Below are 26,128 nucleotides of genomic sequence, written 5' to 3'. Positions count from 1 at the left end.
TTTATGCAATGCGCACTATGATATTAGTGATGTTGTCCATACATAATTTATGAATGCAGAAATATTAATAAGCATAATATATTGATTTACTGCAGGCGATGAGTAGAAATACAGCAGAGATAGATGCTTTGTCTTGCTGAAGGTTTATTTGATTGCATATTGCAATTATTTTATTATCTATCTATCAGCATGCATTATATATAATATAAAAGTTTTTTACAACTTTACTTTTTCCTGTTTATTGTGTGTGTGTGTGTGTGTGTGTATTAATAATTTGGCAACATACTAAAACAGTCAAATACTTTCAAACTTCAAACCATGGTTTTCTTTCTGTCAGTAACTGTCAAATGCCCTGAGATTTCATGGCTTGCTGACCTAATACACTCGCATTCTGGCCCCATTATGGAGACTATCGTTTACCTCAAGATAGCAACTCAAGCATTTATTAGGCCTCCGCCTGAAGTGTTGCAAATGAAAACATGAGGAGTAGCTAAATTAAATCATGTCTGCCGCCTCTGTGTTAACTTCGTTATGGCAACGTTACTGGGTCACATCTCTGTCCTCCTTTAACACCATATTCAGATCACCGAGCGGCTGTTGGAGGCGAGACGTTGTCTGCGTAAAAAAAAGAAAAGAAAAAGACAGACCACTTCTTAATAATTGATTGTTTGGGCTAGATCTTGTAAATCCATGCTCGCGTTTACAGCACATCTCGCCACTGTTAATCCGCGTATGCGCAGTAACCGCCTCTATTGTCTCCCAGCAGCAGCAGCAGCAGCAACAGCAGCAGCGCACGGACGGATCTGTGCGTTCAGGGGAGCGGCACACGCTGACCCGAATCTCCAGGCAGACGGAGGGAGGACGAGCGGACCTGGACGTACGCACTGGACGGGCATAATGGTTGATGTATTTTAAGTCGGTGCTCTTTGAATAAGAGCGAGCTTTTGCATTCAAAGTACTGCGGATGTGTTGTTGCGCCTGGTGATTTTGGGCAGGCTGTCCTGTCAGTTGCTTATAAGCGGAGAACGTGTTGCGTTTTTGCTTGCGCGAACGGCTTTATTATCACCCCCGTGTTCCCTAAGGTGATTATTGAGACTTTAGGTCCATGATTCGACCAGGAAAATGGGCTGTTGCGTCTGCGAGACACAGCTGTTGTAGTCAGACTTGACAACCGCGGATTTTAGCGCTTGTTTTGGTCGCTTGTTTGAAGGAGGCTCGAGAAGCGCCGCAGGGCGATCCGTGACACCCTTTCCGCGACACCCCCACCCATTTTTAGCGGATACTTTTGGATGGGGGGCAAGCAGAGTACGGCGGGGCGGCCCCGGGGAGCTTTTCCCGGTGTCTCGACAGATGACAGCGCGGTGCCACCCTCGGCCCACTTCGGGCACTACCGGCCAGGTGGCACGATGGGACTGCGCAGCCGCTCGGTGAGCTCCGTGGCGGGGATGGGCATAGATCACAGCGCCACGGTGCCCTTCGGGTTTTACACCCCCAGAGGAACAGACTCGGACAGAGCCGGAGGGGGGTCTGGCTCGGATCCCGCTCACAACGGGAATGGATACCAAGAAACGGGCGGCGGGCACCACACGGACGGTATGCTTTACCTGGGATCCCGGGCGTCGTTGGCAGACACTTTGCCCCTGCACATCGCGCCCCGATGGTTTAGCGCCCATAGCGGTAAGTGAGACCTCAAACTCCGCATAAACAGGGCGCAGTGGCACTAAGCTACATCGATGCCACCACATGTAGTACGGAATATCACTCGAGGGCACGCTGCTGCTGCTCCAGTTTTCGCGCCGGCGGGAGGGGGGAATGCGCACGAGACCTGTCTGACCAACGGCTGGACTCGGCTGGCGCGAATCGACGCTAATAAGCCAGGTTGCCAAATCTTACTGGGACAATTAGCCTGTGATTACAAAGGGAGGGGGACTCAATGGTTATCATCCGCTTAGCTCGAACCACATGTCTCCGCGACTGGGTTTTAGTGGTAGGGATTTTGTCTCATTACAGTTACTCGAATCTTTTGAATCACTTCACTCAAAAGATTCGTTTGCTGGTTTGTTTAGCAGACTCTTCTTTCAGTAGGTGACGACTATCAATCGATTATTGAATTATCCAGACGATAACAATAATAAGCCAAACAAACTGAGTTTTAGTACAGTACCATATTAGCTGGCTTGACAAACTAAGTCAGTTTATCAGCATAAATAAACATAATAGATGCCAAGGCTATCTTTTACGACTCACTGAGTTCATTCACATTGAAATGTCTCATTCTTTGTTGCTTGTTCAGACTCGTTCAGTAGTTTCAACCAACAAAATGGTCCGTCACAGCCAGCACTCGAAAGCGACATATTCATGCTTTATCAGTCCTTTCAGACAGTCGCTTGCCTTTAAAGGAAGAGACAGAAATATGAGTCAGCACATGGAAGTGGACAAGAACAATTCATTCACGACTGTAACACCACTACTGGGCTTGTCAAGGCCTGAGCCGCAGCGCTCTGACGCCTTCCAGCCTCAGTCCCTCGGTGCTCGTTAAGCAAAGCCCCAAATGTGGCCTCCGGAGGAAACCTGCCAGATGTAAACAATTTGACTCCGTTTTCACTTAAAGGTTATTTCACCGTCACCAAATGAGGTTTCCCTCATTTTCAGGGAACGTAGCTCATGTTAACAGGTCAGGCGTTCAGCCTTGAATGTCATGGTGTGTGATTTGGCTTCTAAACAGTGATCGCCCACAGGTTGCCAGGTTGCTACTGTGAGTTAATGAATGTCACAGTGAACACAGGAGAGGTCAGGTGCCGTTCCGAAGGGTGGGGCCGAGGGATCATGAGGGGAAACGGTTCTAGGAAAAGTACTGCCTGTTCCCCTGTGTTTGAAAGTAAGACTTAGTAAATAGGTATATTCTCATTTCAAATTTCAAACACTTAATGAGATGGGAATGACTCATCTGAAACACTGACTAAAAAATACCCACTCATATCAGCCCAGTTTATCTATAATTTAAAGCTGCATAAATGTGAATACACTTAATCTGCCATTTTATTTTCCTCTTTTAAAGAGATCCAAAAAAAGGATGGACACTTGTGTTGTTGCAAACCTGTATAAATTTCTTTCTCTTTGAAACACAAAGTTATTTATTTTGAAAATGACTGAGGTTTTCTGTTCATACAGCGTAACAAAATGTTCAAAATTTTTCTTTTGTGTCTCACAGAAGAAAATAAGTCATACTGTAAGTACATACTGTCCTGTAACAATTGGATCCCAACTAATTATAGCTTATTACTGTAAAAATGAACAAATATCAGTGAATCTACTCTAAAATAAACTATTTTTATATGCGTAAACTACTATAAAATATATATAAAATATCCTGTATTATAAAGCTAAGCATATCAAGTAACACCAAAAACTTGTTTATTTTTTGCATGCAAGCAAGTCATTGAATCATTGATTTAAAGGAGTGTTTCACTTCCAGAACAAAAATTTACAGATAATGTACTCACCCCCTTGTCATCCAAGATGTTCATGTCTTTCTATCTTCAGTCGTAAAGAAATTATGCTTTTTGAGGAAAACATTTCAGGATTCCTTTCCATATAACAGACTTCTATGGTGCCCCTGAATTTTGAGCTTCCAAAATGCAGTTTAAATGCAGATTCAATGAGCTCTAAACGATCCCAGCCGATGAAGAAGGGTTTTGTGTAGCAAAATGATCGGTTATTTTCTAAAAAAAATTACAATTTGCATACTTTTTAACCTCAAACGCTCCTCTTGTCTAGGTCTGCCTGAACCCAGTTTTTCCGGTTCAGCACAGTTAGGGTATGTCGAAAAACTCCCATCTCTTTTTCTTCACCAATTTTAAAATTAACCTACATTGCTGCAGAAGTACCGATGCAGTGTTTACAAAGTGAACTTGCAAAGAAGGTCAAACGCCCTTTACAAAAAAGGTAAAACAGCAATGTAGGATGATTTTGAAGTTGGAGGAGAAAATAAGATGGGAGTTTTTTGACATGCCCTAACTGTCATGAACCGGAATACACAGAGTTCACGCAGAGCTAGACAAGGTGAGTGTTTAAGGTTAAAAAGTATATAAATTGTAATTCTTTTTAGAAAATAACCAATCTTTTTCGCTAGGTAAGACCCTTCTTCCTCGGCTGGGATCATTTAGAGCCCTTTGAAGCTGCATTTAAACTGCATTTTGGAAGTTTTGGGCATCATAGCCCATTATATAGAGAGAAATCTTGAAATCATATTTTCGTCAAAAAAACATTTTTTTATGACTGAAGAAAGAAAGACATGAACATTTTGGATGACAAGGGTAAGTACATTATCAATAAATTTTTGTTCTGCAAGTTAACTACTCCTTTAATCGAAAAGATTTCTTTCCAATGGCTTTGTCATTGTGTCAGTAGGTGGCGACCATCAAGTTTATATTTTCCATTCAAGAAAGTCATTGAACCACTGACTTAACAGATTTGTAAAAAAACAAAAAAAACAATGTCAACTGCTTGTTATGTATTTAATCCAGATATAGAAAACAGGCAATAACAATAACCTACATTGAGTATTAGTACAATACATGTGCAATGCATACGTTAATATTAACTATGTATGGTTATAAATCAACATATCGTCTGCACCTTTCTCTTCTCATTGAGACTGAGATTGACAGGTGCTTGACAGTCAAACAACAATTAGTTGGTCAGCATAACTAAACATAAATGATAACTGTTGTTCACAACTCAATGAGTCTGTTCACAGTGAAATTTTTCTATTGCTCAGAGTCTTGTTCAGTAGTTTTAACCATTAAAATGATCCTTCACAACTTGAAAGCTACATATTTATTCTATATCAGTCCTTTAAACTGTTGGTTTGGGCATCCTAACTATAGCAACAGAATCATCTGTTTGGCTGGGCAATGGCAGGTGGAGGGAGTGTTCAGGAAACCTGTTTGATACTCATTACTTTTGCATTTTGGTTCAGCCTTTGGCACAGAAACCTCACCTTTAATTAACATCTGCACTTTTATGGTTTACAGTTTTGTTAGACTTTTCAGAAGAAACTTAACTGTATAGTTTTGAAAAGTAAGCTTGTATTATCTGTAGAGCTATCGATTCCCTACAAGCTCCACAAGGCATGAATGAGGCTGGGTTCAATCAGTGTCTTGCAAGTAAATTCTGTTTATTCTCACTAGGCAAACAGAAGTTTTGTTTACACGAGTGACTGGCCTACTTGCAACACATTGTAGAGAACTTTAAGCCTACCTGCGTAATTCATTTATCTCCTGTGTCAAGCTGTGTCAAACTTCATCCATATTTACAGGTATTTACAGTAACTGCATTAGCATTGACCATCTTTGGTGAGATGGAGTCAGCTTTCATTCTTTCTTTCTTTCTTGCTTGCTTTCTTTTTCTAATCTATTAATTTGTTTTTCATTTACAGTTTTTCCATATTGTTATGTACATCTGAGTAAATGGATTACGAAAGTCAAGTTCAATCCAATTCAGTCCACTAGTTTAATCCAATGGTTGTTGAAGATCTGAATTCGAGCTTTCAGTCAATTGTAAGATAGTGGTGATATTTATGCAGACTAAATTATTAGTAGTCCGGCATGCATTACCAAAGAGAAGTCTGTTACTTCACTGGAAGATCCAGTTATTACATTTTGATTAAAAAGTAAGAGGTAAAAAAAGAAATAAAAAAGTAAAAAAAAATGCATAAATTAATTGTTCACAATAAGGTCATTAAGATTTTTTTTCTTATGATTAATGAATTTAGGATCAATTTAATTCTGACTTTATGTGGAAAATTAATAAAAAACAGTGAAAAACAAAAAATACGTTTCTGAAAAAGAAAGTTGTGCTAGCTATGCAAAACTCATTGCCAGACTGTGGTAGGTCTATGATTTTCTGAATGGTTTCTAATGCATTCTGGGTGGTTGCTACCCTTACCAACAAAAATATATGGAAATATACATTAATATATATATGCTTACATTTTTTAATCTACTGCAGTATATTCGTGGACCACACACTCTAAAAAATGCTGGGTAAAAAAACAACCCAGCGGAAGGAAATATGGACAAACTCAGTGTTTGGGTTGTTTTGATCTGGGTTGTTTTATTTAACTCAACTATTGTTTAAACATTACTATATGGTTTGTTTAAAATGAACCCAAAATAGGTTGTAAATTAAAAATCAGACACATAATTATCTTCCCTGTTGAAAAAAAAAGCATATGCTGGTTAGGTATGTTTTGAAGCATGGCAGCTGGTTTGAACTGATTCTTAGTTGGTCCTGAGCTGGTTATGAGCTGGTTATGAGCTAGTCCTGAGCAGGAGCTTTTTGCTTAGAACCAACTAAGGACCATCTTAAACCAGCTCAAACCAGCTGCCATGATTCAAAATATACCTAACCAGTATATACTGTTTTTTGTTTTTAACAGGGTTGTAAAAATCTTGTATATACACTTCCAAAAGTTTGTAAACACCCCTGGCAAAATATGGTTTTGGACGATATCAGCATAAACCTTATCATTTTTTAGTGCAAATACATTAAAGTAACTTGACATAATCATTGAAAACGAGCAATAATAATTTTCATTTTGATTACATAATATTGGCAATATATACATGTCAAAGTCAGACATGCCCGTTTGTCAGCTGTGATGCCTGGTTACTGCTTTAAACTTGGCCCAGGTTTTTAAAAGATTTTTGGGTCAGCACACTTTATAGCTTCAACAGTTGATTGCCAATTAAGTTGAGAATACAATGAATTTAGGCCCAGATTATGCAGAGCTGTAATTGCTGCTAATGGTGGATATTTTGATGAATTAAAAAAATATTTTTTTTTTTCTGTGTATAAACTGTTTATGTAAGAAATATGTTTTCATAGTTTGTGTTATCCCTTATCAGTGCGAAATTATCACAAATTAAAAAGGATTCATGCTAACATTGTCCAAAACCCCACTTTTTAGAGTGTTTCCAAACTGTTGGAGGGCAGTGTATATCAAAAGCCCAAAATGACCATTTATTAATACGCAATTTAAAATTGTAGTTTATTAGTAGGTGTTTGTTTTATTGAACATATTAATAAATGTTAGCTTTCAACCTACTTTGGGTTCATTTTAAACAATAGTTTAGTTAAATAAAACTACCCAGAAGGTTGGGTTAAACATTTTGTCCATGTTTCACCCAGCACTCGGTTGTTTTTAAAGTATTTTTAGAGTGTATATGACTATATATTGATACACAGAAAATACATGCAATTGAGACAAAAACTGCACTACATTTTAACATGTAATAGCTTTATTAAAACACATAATTTCTTAAGAATGAATATTTTCAAAAGTTAATGGTTGGTTATATTATCTTACTTTATTTTTGTGTTACACATTTCATATATAAACGTGTAATCGCATATAAGAAAAATAGCTGTTACTGTTTAAAACAAATTGTTGCTGGGTGGAAACTGAGAGTTGACATTTAGCCTACTAATCAGTTGAGTACTTTATGTACTATATACAAATACAAACACAGATATATATCACAATGTATATTTTCCTCATAACTGAGGAAATAAAATCATATATGTGACCTTTTGTAGCAATAGCCAACAATGCATTGTATAGGTCAAAATTATTGTGTTCCATGAAGATATTTTGTAAATTTCCTATCATAAATATATCAAAACCTAATTTTTGATTAGTAATATGCATTGCTAAGAACTTCATTTGGACCATTTTAAAAGCGATTTTCTCAATATTTAGATTTTTTTGTTTTTGTTTTTTTGGCACCCACAGATTCCTGATTTTCAAATAGTTGTATCTCGGCCAAATATTGTCCTTTTCTAACAAACCAGACGTCAATGCTTGTTTATTCAGCTTTCAGTCAAAAATTGACTCTTATGACTGGTTTTGTGATCTAGGGTCACATATTGTACCATATAAATATACATGTGAATATATATGTTACATGTATGTTCAAATATATTTACACACACATAGTACCATATTTTATTGCATGTACGTCTATATATTACAAAGAATATTACTGAATACAAGATTACATATATTGACATATAAGTGAATATATTATTACATAAAAATCACATTATATGAAAAGCAGTATTGTTCAGTATGTTGGAAAATATAAACACAATATGGTAACACTTTACAATAAGGTTAATTAGTTAACTTGAGCTAAGAATGAACAATACTTCTAAAGCATTTATTAATCTTCGTTAATGTTAATTTCAGCATTTACTAATGCTTTATTAAAAATCACAAGTTGCGTTTGTTAACATTAGTTAATGCACTGTGATATAACTTAAACAAACAATGAACAACTGTGTTTTTATTGACCAACATTAACAAAGATTAATAAATAGTGCAAAAATGTATTGTTCAGTGTTACATTAACTAATGTTAACAAACGACACCTTAATGTAAAGTGTTACCCACAATTTATTATTCAGTATAAATTTACAATTTACAAATTACAATTTACAAGTATTTTAATATATTGATAGTTAGTATATAGGAAAACATTTTGTATAGGGTGTTGCTAGAATGATCTCATGTTCTAAATTTCTAAAGAATGAAAGTTTATTTGATATTCTCATCTTATGATATGTGATTTTCATTGCCTGCCAGGAGAACATGATTGCTTAGAAAAGTAGCACGACTTGAGATGTCAATGATATTTTTCTTAGCAAGCACCACTAATCGTCAATAATTGCCTTTATTTAAAGAGTAAGCGCTGGTGATTTAAAGTTGACTCATTGATATTTGTTTATTGAGAGGACGTTGTTCACATTAATTGTAGGCTCATTGTGTTAGTAACAATGTTTAATTTCCAGTTAGAAAGTGGTATTTCTTGCTGATCTTTTTGTCGAAATGCTGAATTCCATTCTGTGCCGTCATAGCAGTCTTTACATACTGTAGCTGGTTTGCTTATTCCAAGGCTGGTCAACTCACCCAGGCTTACACTCACCTGTTTGCTGCATGCAAACAGATTAAAAGCAACAGTAATCGCTCTGCTAAAAGTGCTCTGTTTAATCATTATTGCTCACCCATTAGAAAACTGAGTAATCATTCACTGGCCTTCAGTGCTGCATGTTTGCCGCTTTTAAAGCAGTCCTCATATCACGACGGAAGTCTTTAAGATGACATTTGAAGTCAACATCAACATTTCACGTTAATTGTGACCGTGTTACGGTGCTGGTTTTGGTGGCAAGTCTTTTAGGAATGTTGGGATTGTGGAACATCTGTGCTGATCTGTCTGGCAGCAGGATTCAAGAAATATAGGTCACTCTCTCAAATTATTTCTGCTGTTTCTTTGCCTCGCTAGTCTCTCGCTCTCTCTCTCTCCCTCTCTTAGCTCAGGGTGTAATACATTTATGCAAAGACACAGATTCACATACACATGCGCAGCATCTTACTGACACAAAAGGAAGACACAGAGTCCCAAAAACAAAATCAGACACGCACGTATGCACAGATATACAGGGTGTTACAAGCGCTTGGTAGTGTATCTGAAGTGGACTTCATAGGATATTCGGCCATGTTAAGCAAATAAAAGTTGAGGGTCCAGCTAAAATGAGGGGTTTTGAGTAAATCATTTGCGCAACATATATACATATATTAAATGTAGTAAAGCAAATAAACTTTTTTTTTTATATATTGAATTGAATCTCTAGATTTAGAGGGTCTAAATTACTAATAATTATTATTGCAGAATTATTAATAGTTTGAGAATATCTATATATAATATATATAATCTCTCTCTATAGAGATATATGTTAATTTAAATAAGCAGTATTTATTTTTTCATAAGTTTTTCTCATAAATATGGTCTATATATATAAAACTACATTTTACATGCACATTTTTATGAGGAAAAAGTTGTAGGGTCTAAATTTATGGGTTTTGAGTTGTATTGATTATTGTAAGTATTACATATTTTATTATAATAAAAAAGTAGGAAATATTATGTAACTTTATGTCATTTACAATTTGTTTCAAATGACATACAAAATTAACTGTCAATTATGTGATGTAAATAAATAATGTAAATGAAATAAATATTTTTTCAAATTACAATTAAAAACAAATATATAATACATAATATAATATAATAATATAAAAAACACCTGTTTTGTTTTTTGTTTTTTTCAAAATATGTTTTTTTAAATTGAAATATATATATATATATATATATAGACAGATAGATATATAGATAGATAGATAGATAGATGTAGATATAGATATATAAAGGGTGTGCAATTATTGTATGTATTACATATTTTGATATAAAATAATAGATAACAGGAATTATTATACTTTTTAATTTTTATGTAATATTATATTATCAACTTATTAATATAATATTATGAATATACTAATGCTAAATAAATTACATATCATATTCATAATTTTATGTCATACATTTTTTGGTTTTCAAATTACATTAAAAAATGAGTTATCAGTTATGTAATGTAAATAAAATATACATGTTTTTTATAGATAGATAGATAGATAGATGATAGATAGATTTTATTTTTATGTGTATATGTATATATGTTAATGTAAATTAACTACATTTTTATGAGAAAAAATGTTGAGGGTCTACATAAAGGGTTTTTTATTTATGCCAAATTATTACAAATTTTGATATAAAATAATAGGAAAAATTATAAAATATATAATGCTATATGCTAAATGTGCTATATGCTACAAATGACATTCATTTTTAAGTAATTAAAAAAATATTTTTCTATATATATATATATATTTCAAATTACATTAAAATATACCAATAATGTAATTTTTTACAAATTGCAATTTTTAATATGTAATAGTAATATATATATGTGTGTGTGTGTGTGTGTACTTGTTCTTGCTACATTGTGGGGACTGGCCTGCAGTTTAAAAAGTATGATTAAAAATAGTAAATGATGTAGAAAATGTAACAATGCAAACAGGTTTCCTGTAAGGGGTAGGTTTAGGGTTAGGTGAGGGGTTAAACAGTATCGTTTGGTCAGTATAAAAACTATAGAAGTCTATGGAAAGTCCCCACAATTTACAAAAACAAATGTGTCTGTGTGTGTGTCTGTGTGTGTGTGTGTATATATATATATATGTATGTATGTATGTATCTGTCTTCACACTCAACCATTACTCTGCTGAACTCAACTTTGATGATTCTGCCTTTGAACTTCTCCACATATCCCCTTCTCAGTGCACAGGCAGCAGTGCACACTGCATAGGGCCCCTGTGAATCGGAACGTAGCTACACACCGCAGAGTTGAAGGAGGTCGGCTGTTGCTGTGACAACCCTGTCGCTTGCCACCGCTGTTTTCAGGCTGCAGTCTTATATGCGGCCTCAACAAGCCTGCCACCCCCACAACACTCGCACACTCATTTCACCGACACCCAGAGGGAGGGAGAGCGAGCGCGAGAAAGAGAGAGACATTCCCCCCCCCCCCCGCCCCGTCACTCACGCTTCCTGCATGTAGCGGCTCCTGTGAATGACAGCTGCCAGAGCGCCTTCAATGAAGAAGGAGCCGCCAGTGCAAACGACTGGCCAATTAGCAGTGCCTAGCAGAGGCCATGACAACAGTTTCCATGGAGCGGCGACCAAACCTTGCCATTATACAGCGGAGACCAACTAAAGATAAACCTGTGACAAGCACAAGGGCGGCTCGTGTCGCCATGGGGACTTTTGCAATGTAGTTTTACAATGGTTTTTCGCCATTGTGCGCTCACTTCCTCGTCTTTCGAGACCCTACACATTGTTACGTGAGCGTTCGCACGCTGGCGACGAGAAAAATATACCCCCCGTCTTTTCTCTCAAGGGCCAAAACAACATCCTGTAATCAGGAAGTTTACTGAGGAAAACAGTATGTCTGCATCTATAACCACACACACATATAAACACACTCTCAGACACTCCTCTGCCTCTCCATGTCATTACCTCCCTCTCGTTCTGCTGTTGCCATGGAAACAGCTGTTCTTTTCCCACTGAAGGTAATAAGTTGAAACTAGTTGAGGAGAGTTCGTTCTGATGTCATGTGAACACGTTACGCCCATGTATGGGCATCCTGGCCGTTCCATTCAGGAGCGTCGGAGGCTGTGATTCAGATGGCGCTCCGATGGCCGCCGCTGATGTCGAAACACAATAAGCCTCCTTGCAGACAACGTTCTTTGAGAGCCGATAAGCGCTGAAAACAACATGCAATATTGATTTGTTTTTGTTGTTGCTTTCGATCTCTTCGATGGGCTGTATCTCTCTGCGCTTCACATTCAAATGCTTTTGTGTGTTTTAACCTTCTTACAGTATATTATGTAGCGATAAACCGATAAATTTGAGATTATTGTCAGTGGTGGATAACAAGTGTCTGATTGACTGCGAGAAGTGTAGAATATGGTACATATGTGACAGTTTGGATGTTGGTGTGCTGGCCTCCCTGACCTAGTTTCCTATCTAGCTTAAAGGAGAACAGTAATTTACAGATTATGTACTCACCCCCTTGTCATCCAAGATGTTTATGTCTTTCTCTTTTCACTCGTAAAAAATTATGTTTTTTGAGGAAAATTATAGGATTTCTCTCCTTATAGTGGACTTCTATGGTGCCCCCGAGTTTAAACTCCCAAAATGCAGTTTAAATGCAGCTTCAAATTACTCTAAACTATCCCAGCCGAGGAAGAAGGGTCTTATCTAGCGAAATGATTATGGTTATTTTCTAAAAAAAATTACAATTTATGTTAGGGCTGTCAAATGATTAATCGTGATTAATCGCATACAAAATAAAAGTTTGAGTTTGCCTGATATATATGTGTGTACTGTGTAATTATTGTGTATATATAAATACAAACACATTCATGTATATATTTCAGAAATATTTACAAGTATATGTATTTGTTATCATTTTTATATAATTTATATTATATATAAATCAAATATTTTGCACATAACATTTCTCTTAAATATATACAATAATTTGTTTGTATTTATATTTATATATACATCATAATTACACACAGTACACACACATTTATTAGGCAAGCTCAAACTTTTATTTTGTACGTGATTAATCGTTTGACAGCCCTAATTTATGTAAATGCAAACGCTCATCTTGCCTAGCTCTGCGTGAACTCTGTGTATTCCGGTTCATGACAGTTATGGTAGGTCGAAAAAATTCCCATCTCATTTCCTTCTCCAACTTCAAAATCATCCTACATCGCTGTTTTACCTTTTTTTGTAGAGGACGTTTGATCTTCTTTGCGTCTTCACTTTGTAAACACTGGGACAGCCTAGGCCTCGAAAACCTTTGAAAATAGCAATATTCCTGAAGAGGTACTTAAAAAGTGCTTGAATTATTGCAAGACAGTGTATCTATGAAATAAGTGTTTAATTTTGTAATAGCACACGTCTTTTCACGCAAAATTCACGCAATTCAAAAACAATCATACCTTTTTTGCTAATTTCAATGTCAGAAAACAGTCGAGCTAAGCGAGTAGTAGTACTGATAGTGTCCTGTAAACATGGCTGAAGATGTGAAAACAGGAACAGGTGAACCAAATCAATTGAGTCATTTATGCTGGAACCGCTCTGATTGATTCAAACTCGTGACTTCGATCATTCATTTCAAGTGATTCACTAGCAAACAACAGATCAAATTAAAAGTGTGTAATGATTTTAAAAAGAAACTAGTGATGGGTGAAACAGAGCTTTTTCGAAACTCTGAATCAGTTGCGTCGCAAAGTGATTCACTATTTTGGAGCGCTCCAATTGGATCGCGTATCGCGAATCATTTGTTTCAGATCAAGGACAACTGAGGGACTCATATGCAACTATTACAGAAGGTTCAAACGCTCACTGATGCTCCAGAAGGAAAAACAATGTATTAAGAGCCGGGGGGTGTAAACTTTTGAACAGAATGAAAATGTGTACATTTTTCCTATTTTATCTTTTTTTTTTTTCATTTAGTACTTCCCTTCAGAAACTACAGAAGATACTTACATGTTTTCCAGAAGACAAAATAAGTTAAATTTACCCTGATCTTCAAATTCAAAAAGTTTTCACCTTCCCTTAAAGCGTTGTGTTTCCTTCTGAAGCATCAGTGAGCGGTTGAACCTTCTGTAATAGTTTTTCTTGTGGACTATATGTAAACATCAGGTCAGTGTTAAATAAAAAAATAACAGGTATTTTGGTAAAATAATTAACATTTTGCAGATTCTGGAAGGTGTATGTAAACCTTTGACCTCAACTTTACATAGTTTTACCTATTTTACCTCAACTATTATTTAAAAAATACTATATTGCTGGCTTAAAATTAATCCAAAATAGGTTAAAAACATAATTACACATAATTACAAGCAATCAAAATAAAAAATTGAACATTATTAATAAATGTTTATTTATTGGAAATATCAATAAACATTAATTTCCAACCTATTTTGGGTTCATTTTCAAGCAAGAAATAGTCATTTTTAACCAATTTATAAAACCAAATTTCACTCAGCACTGGGTTGTTTTAACCCAGCATTTTTGGAGTGTAATTTTTAATTGCAGCTATTCAAAAAGATAATATTTTAAACATTTTGATTATTTGATGTAATTCAATGCTCACTTAAAGTTCATATTATATTTTAATAACAATAATAAATGTAACCTTTAGCAATCATTGTTTTTTCTCATTTTAATATTTTTTTACTACCATTTAATAGTCATTTAATAGTCAAAGGGTATTTTTAAATGTTCTCTTTTGCTCACCAAGGCTATATTTGTTTGATCAAAATGGAGGAAACCACTAATATTGTGAAATATTATTGCAATTTAAAATAATTGTTTGAATATATTTTAAAACGTAATTTATTCCTGTGATGTTAAAGCTAAATTTTCAGCATCATTACTCCAGTCTTCAGTGTCACATGATTCTTCAGAAATCATTCTAACATATATTTTTGCTCAAGATTTCTTAATATCAATGTTGAAAACAGATGTGCTGCTTAATATTTTTTGTGGAAACTATGATACGTTATTTTCAGGGCTCTTTGATAAATAGAAAGTTCAAAAGAACTACATAGAAATATTTTGCAACATTATAAATGGCTTTATTGTCACTTTTGATCAATTTATTGCATCTTTGCTGAATAAAAGTATTATGTATTTATTTTTTAATCTTACTTACCCCAGATTTTGAATAGTAGTACAGTTATTTATTTACTACAAACAGTATCAAATGATAAGATTTGCTAAGATATCAATCATAATATCAGACATTTCTGATCAGATTCTTCCAGAACAAAATGATCAGATCTGCAGTAATTACAATCATTTTATAGCATTGTTCTTTTTTATCTAATTAATTTGTGTCACATATTTTAGGAGAAGCATCTGAGGTGGAGCTGACGTAAATGAAACAGCTCCTGAGCTGTGAAACAGCAGCCGTTGAGCAATTCAGATTTCCTCTGGGATCGTATAGCATAAACACTTAAAATTGATATGTTGGTGTATAACCTACAAAGTGATATGGAGGCAGTCGCACACACACAAACAAACACACTTGCGCTGAATAAGCTAATATACAACGCCCTCGCAACTGGTGACAGGGAATGCCCTTGACTCGTCTGCTCTCGAATCCGAGGCTTCAAACGGCAAATCTGCTTGCTGTGAGGCTCATGCAGATGCAGGAATACTGTCCTGATGGGCAGTGCTTTAAAAGAAGCTGTCATGCTGTCTTCTCGCTCTCTCGCTCGCTCTCTTGCCTCCTTCGACAGTGCTGTGTCACCATGTTTACGTCCTTGTCTCGCTCTCCTCCAGCACTCCTCCCCTTTTCCCTCTGCTTTTTCCTTTCAGAGTTTTGTTAGATTAATAGTACAAGTACAGCGTTGATGGAAGTGATATGTAAAGCAAACGGCAAATTAAAAAATTCCATTTACTTTTCTCATTGCAGAATTGATTAATTGTGCATAAATTAACAATATTCATCTTGTGGCTTTTAACGGATAATTAACCCGTTTGCTCAGAGCAAAACTTGGTCAGAGCAAAAAGTTTTCAAATATTTTTGAGTGATTTTTTTTTTCTCACCAAATGTTGTGTAAAATAAAATGTTGCATCGTGTAATCATGTATGCAGAGAAAAAATCCTTAATTTATTATATTTATTCACATCTATATATTTAATGTCTTTAATACAGTACAGGCCTATACATTTATTTATATATAGCCTTCATGTGTTATATATATATATAGCCTTCTAGTGAGAGAGAGAGGCCTACACATTCTTCTTCTGAGCCAAAACTTAGTCAGTATCTCCTCCTAGAGCTTTAAAGCTACAACCACCAAATTCGGGTCAGACGTTCAGACTGGTCTGAAGTTAGTTATATTTTTTCAAAATGATCCAGCTTACGGTTTTCGAAAACCAGTCTATCAAACCACCTAAAATCCCATAGACTTTTATTGAGGGGGTGAAAACTTTTATACAAAGAGACTTATGGTACATCTAAGCTGTTTATTGCTATAACAAAGCTTAACAACTCCATGCTTAAAAAACAGCTAAAACCAGCCTACTCTCCCAGGCTGGTTTTAAAGTGGTTTCGGCCACTTTTTAGCTGGTCAGGCTGGTCATTGCTGACCAAGCTGGGAGACCTGCTAAAAGACCAGCCAAGGTTAAACCAGCTATTTTTTAGCTTAAACCAGCTAAGACTAGACAACCAGCCTAGGCTGGTTTTAGCTGTTTTTACTGAATCAATTGGTTTTAGCTGATTTAAACATTCTAATCATGCTAGCAACATGTTTATCAGAAATGTGTTAACAGAAATGTGTTAACAACATGGTATAACATGCTAATCATGCTAACACTATGCTAATAAAATGCTAATTATGCTAGAAACGCACTAGCTAATCATGTTAACAACTGCCAGTAACTTGCTAATTATGGTAGTAACATACTTCTAACTTGCTAACCATGTTAGAAACATGCTAGTAACTTGCTAAACATGATAACAACATGCTAATCATGCTAGTAATATGGTAGAAACATGGTAGGCATGCTAACAACATGCTAATAATATGCTAATTATGTTAGCAACATTCTAGCAACTTGCTAATCATGTTGTAAACATGATAGCAACATGTTAATCATGCTAACAACATGCTAGTAATATGCTAATCACGTTAACAACATGCTAGTAATTTGTTGATCATGCTAGCAACGTTCTAGTAACTTGCTAATCACGTTATAAACATGCTGGTAACATGCTAACCATGCTAGTAACTTTCTATTCGTGCTAGCAACATGTTAGTAACTGGCTAATTATGCTAGCAACATGCTAATATCTTGTTAATCATGCTAACAACAGGCTAGTGACATACTAATCATGCTATTAACTTGCTAATAATGCTAGCAGTATGCGAGTAACTTGCTAATCATGCTAACAACATGTTAGTAACATGCTAATCATGCTAGAAACATGTTAGAAACATGATAATCATGCCAACAACATGCTAGCAGCAAGCCAGTAACATGCCAATCATGTTAGAAACATGTTAGTAACATGTTAATTGGCGACTTGCTAATCATGCTTGTAACCTGCTAGTAATGCTAGTAACTTGCTAATCATGTTAGGAACATGCTAGTAACTGGCTAATCATGCTAACAACATGATTAACAAGTTACTAGCATGTTGTTAGCATGTTAATCATGCTAAAAAATGTTAGCAACATGCTAATCAGGCTATAAACATCCTAGTAACTTGTTAATCATTCTAACAACATGTTAGTAACATGCTAACAACATGTTAGTAATGCTAAAACACACTAACAACATGTTAAATCATGATAGCAACATATACTTTTATATTTTTACAACTGTTTCAAACTTTCAGGCCAGGCTTTCTCAAGCCAACTCAAACTATAGTCATCTAGTTAATATATGCAAATATATGTATATTCCTAATATATTTATTGTATGTTCTAAATTTTGTTATCTATTTTTATATGTATATTATGTAAATATGTTTTATAATATAATGTATTGCAATTATACCGTTAACCATAATATCACACATATTGCATTTCTACCAAATGAAATATAGTGACACCTTACACTTTTAAATCCCACTTTAAACATTATATCATAAAAGCTCATGTCTGAATATAGATTCTGTTGTTTGTTCTACTTATTTGCTCTGTTCTAATAACATCCATTGCTTACTGAACACTGTTTGAATAGATGAATATATTCTTTGGTTGGAAAAAATTGATTGTTGCTGGATATTCTCTGTCACAGACCTGCATCTGTTCAAATGGCCTCTCTTCTTTCTGTTTGCTGTCAGAGTCATTGTATGAGGAACAATGTAGAGAAACCTCACCTAAGAAGAGCAGACAATGAAATACTGCCATTGTATCGGTGCAGATGTGCGTCAGCTGTGTCGTCCTTTTCTAAACCCCAGTGAAGGTCAGGCTGGGAGAAATGAGCTCTGCTTGTCAAGAATTAACTAAAAGGGGGAATTTTAATGGCATTAAACACCGAGCTCTCTGACTTCAGTGTTAGAGATGGTTCACTATGTCCCCAGAGTAGTTATATATTTTACAGATCGATATTTTGTAATGAAAGAGGCTGGCGAGTGAAACCGAGCTTTTAGGTTGGACGTGCAGTGATGGATGTGTGTACCGCGCTAAGCTGTAGTGTGTTATGACAAATGAATGGTCACAGGAAGTCGTCATTGTCTGGCCAGTTGCGGTTTCTAGCCGGTCCTGAGGCGCTTAACACCTTTTAATGGTTTGACCTGTTTTTGTATGTGGTTTTCTGCTGAGTCATGCAGTGTTTCCTGCTTGTACACAGGCCTGTTTGTCTTTACAAGTGGCAATGGTGCATAGCTTTTGTTTTAAACGTCACAATGTATTGCTATCTGCTTCATATCAGTGTATTTTTAATGTAATATTCAAGCTGTCTACAAAGCAAACTGAAGGCTGCAGCTCACTTGGTGGGTTTTTTAGGATGTTTCAAACAGTTTATCAGTTCTTTCTGATGCAGTTCTGCGATGTAATCGTTGAGTCCTTTACAGGCTCGTGCTGTTGCTGATTGATTAAGCATCGCTGGTGTCTGTAAATGGCCTCATTGTAATCAACCGGTTTGTTTGAAAACTGTTTAGGAAACACTGATCCTTTCAAGCCGCCCTGTGAAGAGACACAGATCAATACTTTGATTGACTGTTGACTAAGGTTATTATTACAAATGAAAACAAAGGTGCAAAATTGTTGTTGTTGATGGTAATCTTTCTGTCTATCTATCTATCTATCTATCTATCTATCTATCATTCTATCATTCTATCTATCTATCGTTCTATCTATGGTTTTATCTATCGTTCTATCATTCTATAATTTGTTCTATCTATCATTCTGTCGTTCTATTATTCTATCGTTCTATCATTCTTTCTGTCTATCCATCATTCTCTCCTTCTATTGTTCTATCTGTCATTCTGTTGTTCCATCTATCTATCTATCTGTCTGTCTGTCTGTCTGTCTGTCTATTAAAATCATTTTTAATTATTAATTTCTATTGTTTTCTGTATTTATTGTTATTGTTCTATCTATCATTCTGTCTATTGTTCTGTCATTCTATCTATCTATCTATCTATCTATCTATCTGTCTGTCTGTCTATCTATGTATCTATCTATCTATCTATCGATCTGTCATCTATCTATCTGTCGTTCTATTGTTCTATCGTTCTATCATTCTATCTTTGTCATTCTATCTATCATTCTGTTGTTCTATCTATCTACCTATCTATCTATCTATAAATTCAAATAGTTTTTAATTACTGATTTTTATTGTTTTCTGTTTTATTGTTATCGTTCTATCCGTCATTCTATCATCTATTGTTCATCTATCTATCTATCTATCTATCTATTAAAATAATTTTAAATTATTGATTTGTATTGTTCTATCTGTTGTTCTGTCATCCTATCTATCATCTATCTATCGTTCTATCTATCGTTCTATCATTCTATCATTCTGTTGTTCTATCTGTCTATAAATTAAAATAGTTTTTAATTATTGATTTTTATTGTTTTCTGTATTTATTGTTATTGTTCCATCTATCGTTCTATCATTCTATCTATTGTTCTGTCATTCTATCTATCTATATCTATCTATCTATCTATCGTTCTATTGTTCTCGTTCTAATTCTTTCATCTATTGTTCTATCTATCTATCTATCTTTCTATCATTCTATTGTTCTAGCGTTCAAATTGTTTCATCTGTTGTTCTATCTATATATCTATCTATCATTCTATCGTTTGCTCTGTCTATCTTTCTATCATTCTATCATTCTGTTGTTCTATCTGTCTATCTATCTATCTATCTGTCTGTCTGTCTATCTCTCTTACCTATAAATTAAAATAGTTTTAATTATTGATTTTTATTGTTTTTTGTATTTATTGTTATTGTTCTATCGTTCTATCTACCGTTCTGTCATTCTATTTATCTACAGTATCACTGTCAGTGAGTCTTGGGAATTTTAGTTAGAAGGAGTCTGGCTTGAGCGTCTGACTGTCTAAGTTTTTTGACTTCTTCATCTTCGGCCGTGGGGAACGGAGCAAGAACTATATGCGGAGGTATCATCAAAAATGCATGGATATCAGACGGAGCAGTCAGCTCTGCTTGAGGAACGCGTCAGCTCGAAGGACAAGAGCCAGGGGACACTTTAACAGGTGCGGAGCGTAACGGCTCTATTTCAGATGCGTGCAGAGACATGGCACGACGAGATGTGGCTCTCCGAGTCTCGAGCCTAGATTGTTTTGTGAGGTGGAACTGATACTTGTTGGTGTTGCAAGTAAAGAACATATAGTGAACAACTCTAATATAATATTTTTTAGAAGAAACAAAGTTTTTTAAAGTGTAGTCTGATTATAATCAAGGCTGAATTCAAGTTAAAGTGTCTTTCCGACCATTAGCTGTCCTCCTTGACCACTAAAACCACAACAGACAACAATTAACCCACAAATACACACAAAGTTCTAAACACTCAGTCTCCCATTAATGTCCTGACTTGAGCCAGAGCTCATTAAGACCAATAGAGTGTCTAATTAAGCCACGCACTGTGAGAGCAAGCAGCTGGTCTTCCCAGCAGCCTTTAGGATTTCACTAACTGAGGGGCCCATGGCTCTGTTCTGGCCTTTTACATAGACTCTTCCCCTCATCAGAGCCCCAACTCAGTTTACAAAGGTTCAAGCCATGCTGCCCGGCATCTAAATTCATATTTAAAGGAATAGCACACTCAAAAATGACAATTCTGTCATTTATTACTCACTTTCATGTTGTTCCAAACCCATTCCAAAGACCTTCGTTCATCTTCGAAACACAAATTAAGATATTTTTGATGAAATTTGAGTGCTTTCTGACCCTGCATAGACAGGCGTTGCATTATTTATTTTTATTTTGGTATAATTTGCTGTTTTTTATAATATTAAATGATTTTTCCACACAATTTCCGATCGAGTTCACAAAGCCAGTTTGAACGATTCATTCACTATTTGGACTCATTTGACTCTTGAGTTCAATTCACTGAATCAATGAATCAGTTAAAGGCTCGCTGGAGAAAGATTTATCAGTGAAATATGACTTCAATTTTGATCCATTTCTTACAAAAAGCAATTGTTTTGCTTCAGAAAACCTTAATAATAGTGTAGAAGTCGTATTTTTTTCATTCCTTTCGAAGCTTGAAAGTTTCAGTCCCCATTCGTTGTTATTACATGAAAAGCAGCAATCAAGACAAAGATCAAAGAACGTCATGCAGGTTCAGAACTACATGAAGATGAAATTAAACAATTTTTGACATGAAAAGCTCTTGGAAAGCGACAATCCACTTGGATGAGGTCAGCTGAGGTAATTTACAAACAAGGTTAATAAACATAATGACTTGATCTCATAAGCTCATTGTCGTTATGGCCGGTTCGGCATGAAAGACGTCTGGTCTGTTTGTTGCTGCGGTTGAGCTGCTGTTGATATTTTCGACGGCATGTGATACTTGCGGTAGTGGAGACAGTTGGCCTCTCTCGCATGTGCGACTCGAGTTCTGCGTGTTGACAGATGGAACCCCGTCGCCCCCCCTTTAGTAGCTTTGTTTGAGTAAATCACACCTCTTAGGAGATGGGACATCCCTGTCAGAGATTTCCACACCTCCGTTTTCAACTTCAGTCTTCTTTCCTTCTCTTTCTATCTCTCCCTCTCCATCTGTCCCCAAGGAATGCCTGAAAATAGCAGCCTAGGGAAAACTGGGTCAGGCATCATCATAGGTTCCTGGGGTGGGATTTGGAGGTTGGGGTGTGCGCTAAGCGAAGAGTCACGGGGCGGAGAGAATCGAACCGTTGGTTATATTGACAGATGGAGCTGTCTTCATCCGTGCATTTACTTTGTGCCGTGTTTTAACTGACTTTGCATTTTGGCTCTGTTTGGATTCTTATTCTGTCTCACCTGTTTTCCTGGCATGGCTACTTTTGTTCATTAGACTGTCTGCACCTGCTTACTTTCACTGAAGTGAACCCAAAAATGAAAGTTTTATCATTTTATCTTATGTCGTTCCAAACTCATTTGCTGATTTTCAGGCTGTTTAACACAAGGGTAGATATTTTTAAAGTAATTTAGATTTTTGTGTGGCCTGCCAGCATTGTCACTGACCCCACCACATTTTTTTTTTACACTTACACTGTGGTTCAAATGGTTGAGGTCTGTGAGATCTTTAATGATTTCGAAAGAAGTCTCTGGTGTTTATCAAGGCTGCATTTATTTGACTAAACACTTAACAGTATTATAGTATATTTTAAAATGTAATTTATTCCAGTGATGCAAAGCTGAATTGTCAGCATCATTACTCCAGTCTTCACACGATCCTTTAGAAATCATTCTGATATGCTGATTTGCTGCTCAAGAAACGTTTTTGATTATTATCCATATTGAAAACAGCTGTGCTGCTTAAAATATTTGGTGAAACAGTGTTACATTTTTTAAGGTTCTTTGATTAATACAATATTACAGTATAAACAACATTTATTTGAAATAAGAATTTTTGTAAACTTAAAAATGTCTTTACTGTCACTTTTGATCAATTTACAGTTTTTCTCAGTCGCTCTGGTGCATTTCTCAAATCAGAAATGAAATTCTCAAAACTACTTTTTCAACCGCCACATCATCACTTGTGCACATCATAATAGCAGTTTCTCATTCTTTTGAACAAGTTGCAATTGCTTTGGTACATTCATGCAGTTGATTATGTACATTTGTCTGCGTTTTCCTACATTATCAGTTGCTAGTGTCATGTTGCTCAAAATATATTATGTAGTTCTCTGTGCAATAGTCTTACCCCTCAAAACATCTAGTCATTAGTTCATCGTATAAGTCATTAAATGCAAAATGGTTGATATAGTTGTTATAAACTGTCAAGTATATTTTCTACACATTCCTGTTGGTCTATTTGTAAATTTGCCATGCATCTTGACTTTCACTAATAAGGGAATGTAGATTAACCAATAACAAACCAGTTCTCTGAAATTCCTCATACAAGTTCTGCCTAAGGGGTGATTCCTGTGTTTGCCTTTCTAATTTTGTATTTTCGCCATGTACAAACATCTGAGAGACATCTGTAAGATGTCAGTTTTACATACACTCTAAATCATAAACATCTTACAGTAAAGACATCTAATAAAAGTCTATTTGACACCTGGTAGGAAACGTGCAGATGAGCGAACACTCTGAAAAATACATCTTGCAGATGTAAATGTAAGTTAGTAATGTACGTGTACTATCAGGGATATTTCTTTTTCTTGTCTATCACAATAACTTCTTCTGTTCTTTTCTTTTTTCCTTTTTTATTTTGTCCTATCCAGTCTCTTTCAATCAATATCTCACATACAGTAATGTGTACATTTGTACTTTTTAAATGGATACATGGCACATATAAGAATTGCAGCCTTCTGAATTTCAATACAGTAACTGTCATACAAACTATTACTATAGTTTACATCAGGTAATGCTAATAGAGTACACTGTTTGACAACATGACTAAGCATTTTGACTATCTTGTTTGTGAACAATGACACAAGGACTTTTCATTCTGATGGCACTGATATGTTCATTGACATGCATACTTACTTTTGATAGATGAACTAAAGATTTTGAGTAAGTTACAGGCTTTTGCAGGTAATCATTGTGTTGTGCTGTTTGTATGAATTGTTTTGAGAAATGCACATACTTCTTTGCAAATGTTAAGGATGATTTGAGAAATGCACCAAAGCGACTGAGAAAAACTGTAATGTGTCCTTGCTGAATAAAAGATTTATTTATAAACTAATTTATTTAAACAAAAAAAAAGAAACAAAAGTTAAACTTACTGACCCCAGACAGTAGACAGTAGTTTACATTTATTTATATTTTAAATAATCGTTTAGTTTTCTTGACAGCTTTCTTTACTAGGGTTGGGTACCGAAACCCGGTGCCAATACGGCACCGGTACCCATGTGACCGGTATGTACCGGACCGAATCAGAACGCGAATTTCGGTGCCTCATTTCGGTGCCACTTAAATGCCTGAACTGTTGATTGAAATATTTGTCTTCTGGTGCTATGACACGGATGTAGAAGCATTGATTCATCAACATGCATGATCGCTAGTTAAATTTAAATACTGCATTCATGGGGTGTCAGAATGATCAGAAAATGTATTTACTGAATGAGAAAACTCACGTGAACGTCGGAAAGCTTTGATGATAGAAATCCAAGACATCTTTGTAGTTACTATCCATTTTCACATTTCGAATTAAAAGCACAAATCGTCTGGAAATGAGACCATCCGAGAAGCGCGTGAATGCTGCAACTATCGTTACACTTGCTCTGACTGCAGCAGGTGGTTTGCCGTTAGCTTAGCAAGCGACATTAAACGCGTCTAACTTAAAATGCCAAAAACTAAACATTCTGAAGTGTGGCTATATTTCACGAGAAATGATTCAGACACTGTGACGTGCAGCAAATGTTTTACAGCAGTTGCGTGTGAAGGGGAAAACGCGTCAAACCTAATGAAACATTTGATGGTATGTGGAATAAAGATGAAAGCAGAGGGATGCACCGTGTTTGACAGTTGGCAGACATCAGCTGGAGAGGTGTCGTATTTTGCCAGAGACGGCAAATATGTGATGCGATCTAGGAAAACCCAACACATGGTGAAATTTTACCTTTTTTAGGTTTTGACACCATATGAAAGCTGAGTTCAGGCCCCTTTCCAAAACTTTTATTTTTTACATAACCTACGTTATGGCTATCTTAGGTTGGCTGATAGCGATAATTTTCAGGAATGGGATTTTGAGAAAAACGGCTTTAAAGTGAGACGGCTTTCACTTTCACTTACGGGTTTAACGAGAGCTGTCTGTCAAGTTAGGAGCGCTACTGCATCATTACACAAACAGACTAACGTTTGTTTTCCGTTGATCACCCATTTTATGTTTAGTAAATAATGCAGCCTACGTTGTAGTAAAAGCGAGCGCAGCGCAACTGTTCGCGCACTGTGCATAAAACAGACTGTCATCGGACGACGACTCTTTAGTAACTTCATCATCTGATCCTTCATCTCTGGATGTCAAATAGCCCGTAACATCATTTAGGGAACTGACATCACCAAAACTGAGCAGATTGAGACGAGTAAGATCGGTTAAGTGAGCAGCTGCAGTACTTTATACGGCGTTGTTGTGCTCCGCCATCTCACGACATTAAAATAAATAAATAAATAAATACATACATACATAAATAAATAAATAACTTTGCTTGCCGTACTTTACACAGGACTGGTGGAGAATGTGAACTGATACGCCTTTACTAAATATGTTAGGTGGTTTATTTTGATAGGTGAACTGTTTTGTGGTGTTAAGGGAAAGCACCTCCGCAGCGCGTTCTTAACATAGGAGAAAGAGAGTCATTTTTGCTTGCTGCAATAAATGTCTATTTTTCTGCACTAAACAAGTGAATTTCGAAGAGATATTTTCAGAGATGACAGACAAGATGTTATAGAATAATAATTTAATGAAAAACGAATTTCCTGAAAACGTCCCACCGCGACATCCGACGGGTTTTCCCAGA

General features: G+C 35.8%; 1 protein-coding gene across 1 annotated transcript in view; it reads left to right on the top strand.

Moving 5' to 3' along the window:
* The first annotated feature begins 778 nt into the window (after positions 1-778).
* znrf1 (zinc and ring finger 1) overlaps positions 779-26,128 on the top strand; it is a 46,961-nt gene continuing 21,611 nt past the window's right edge. Inside the window, exon 1 of the mRNA XM_051100091.1 lies at positions 779-1,677. Coding sequence (XP_050956048.1) covers positions 1,290-1,677 — 388 coding nt within the window. The 5' untranslated portion in view covers positions 779-1,289. The remainder of the gene's footprint in view (positions 1,678-26,128) is intronic.

This window comes from Labeo rohita, chromosome 25, assembly GCF_022985175.1.
Source record: "Labeo rohita strain BAU-BD-2019 chromosome 25, IGBB_LRoh.1.0, whole genome shotgun sequence".
NCBI classification, from domain to species: Eukaryota; Metazoa; Chordata; class Actinopteri; order Cypriniformes; family Cyprinidae; genus Labeo; species Labeo rohita.
Note: the sequence above shows the minus strand (reverse complement) of the source record. Positions and strands in the feature narration are given on the sequence as shown.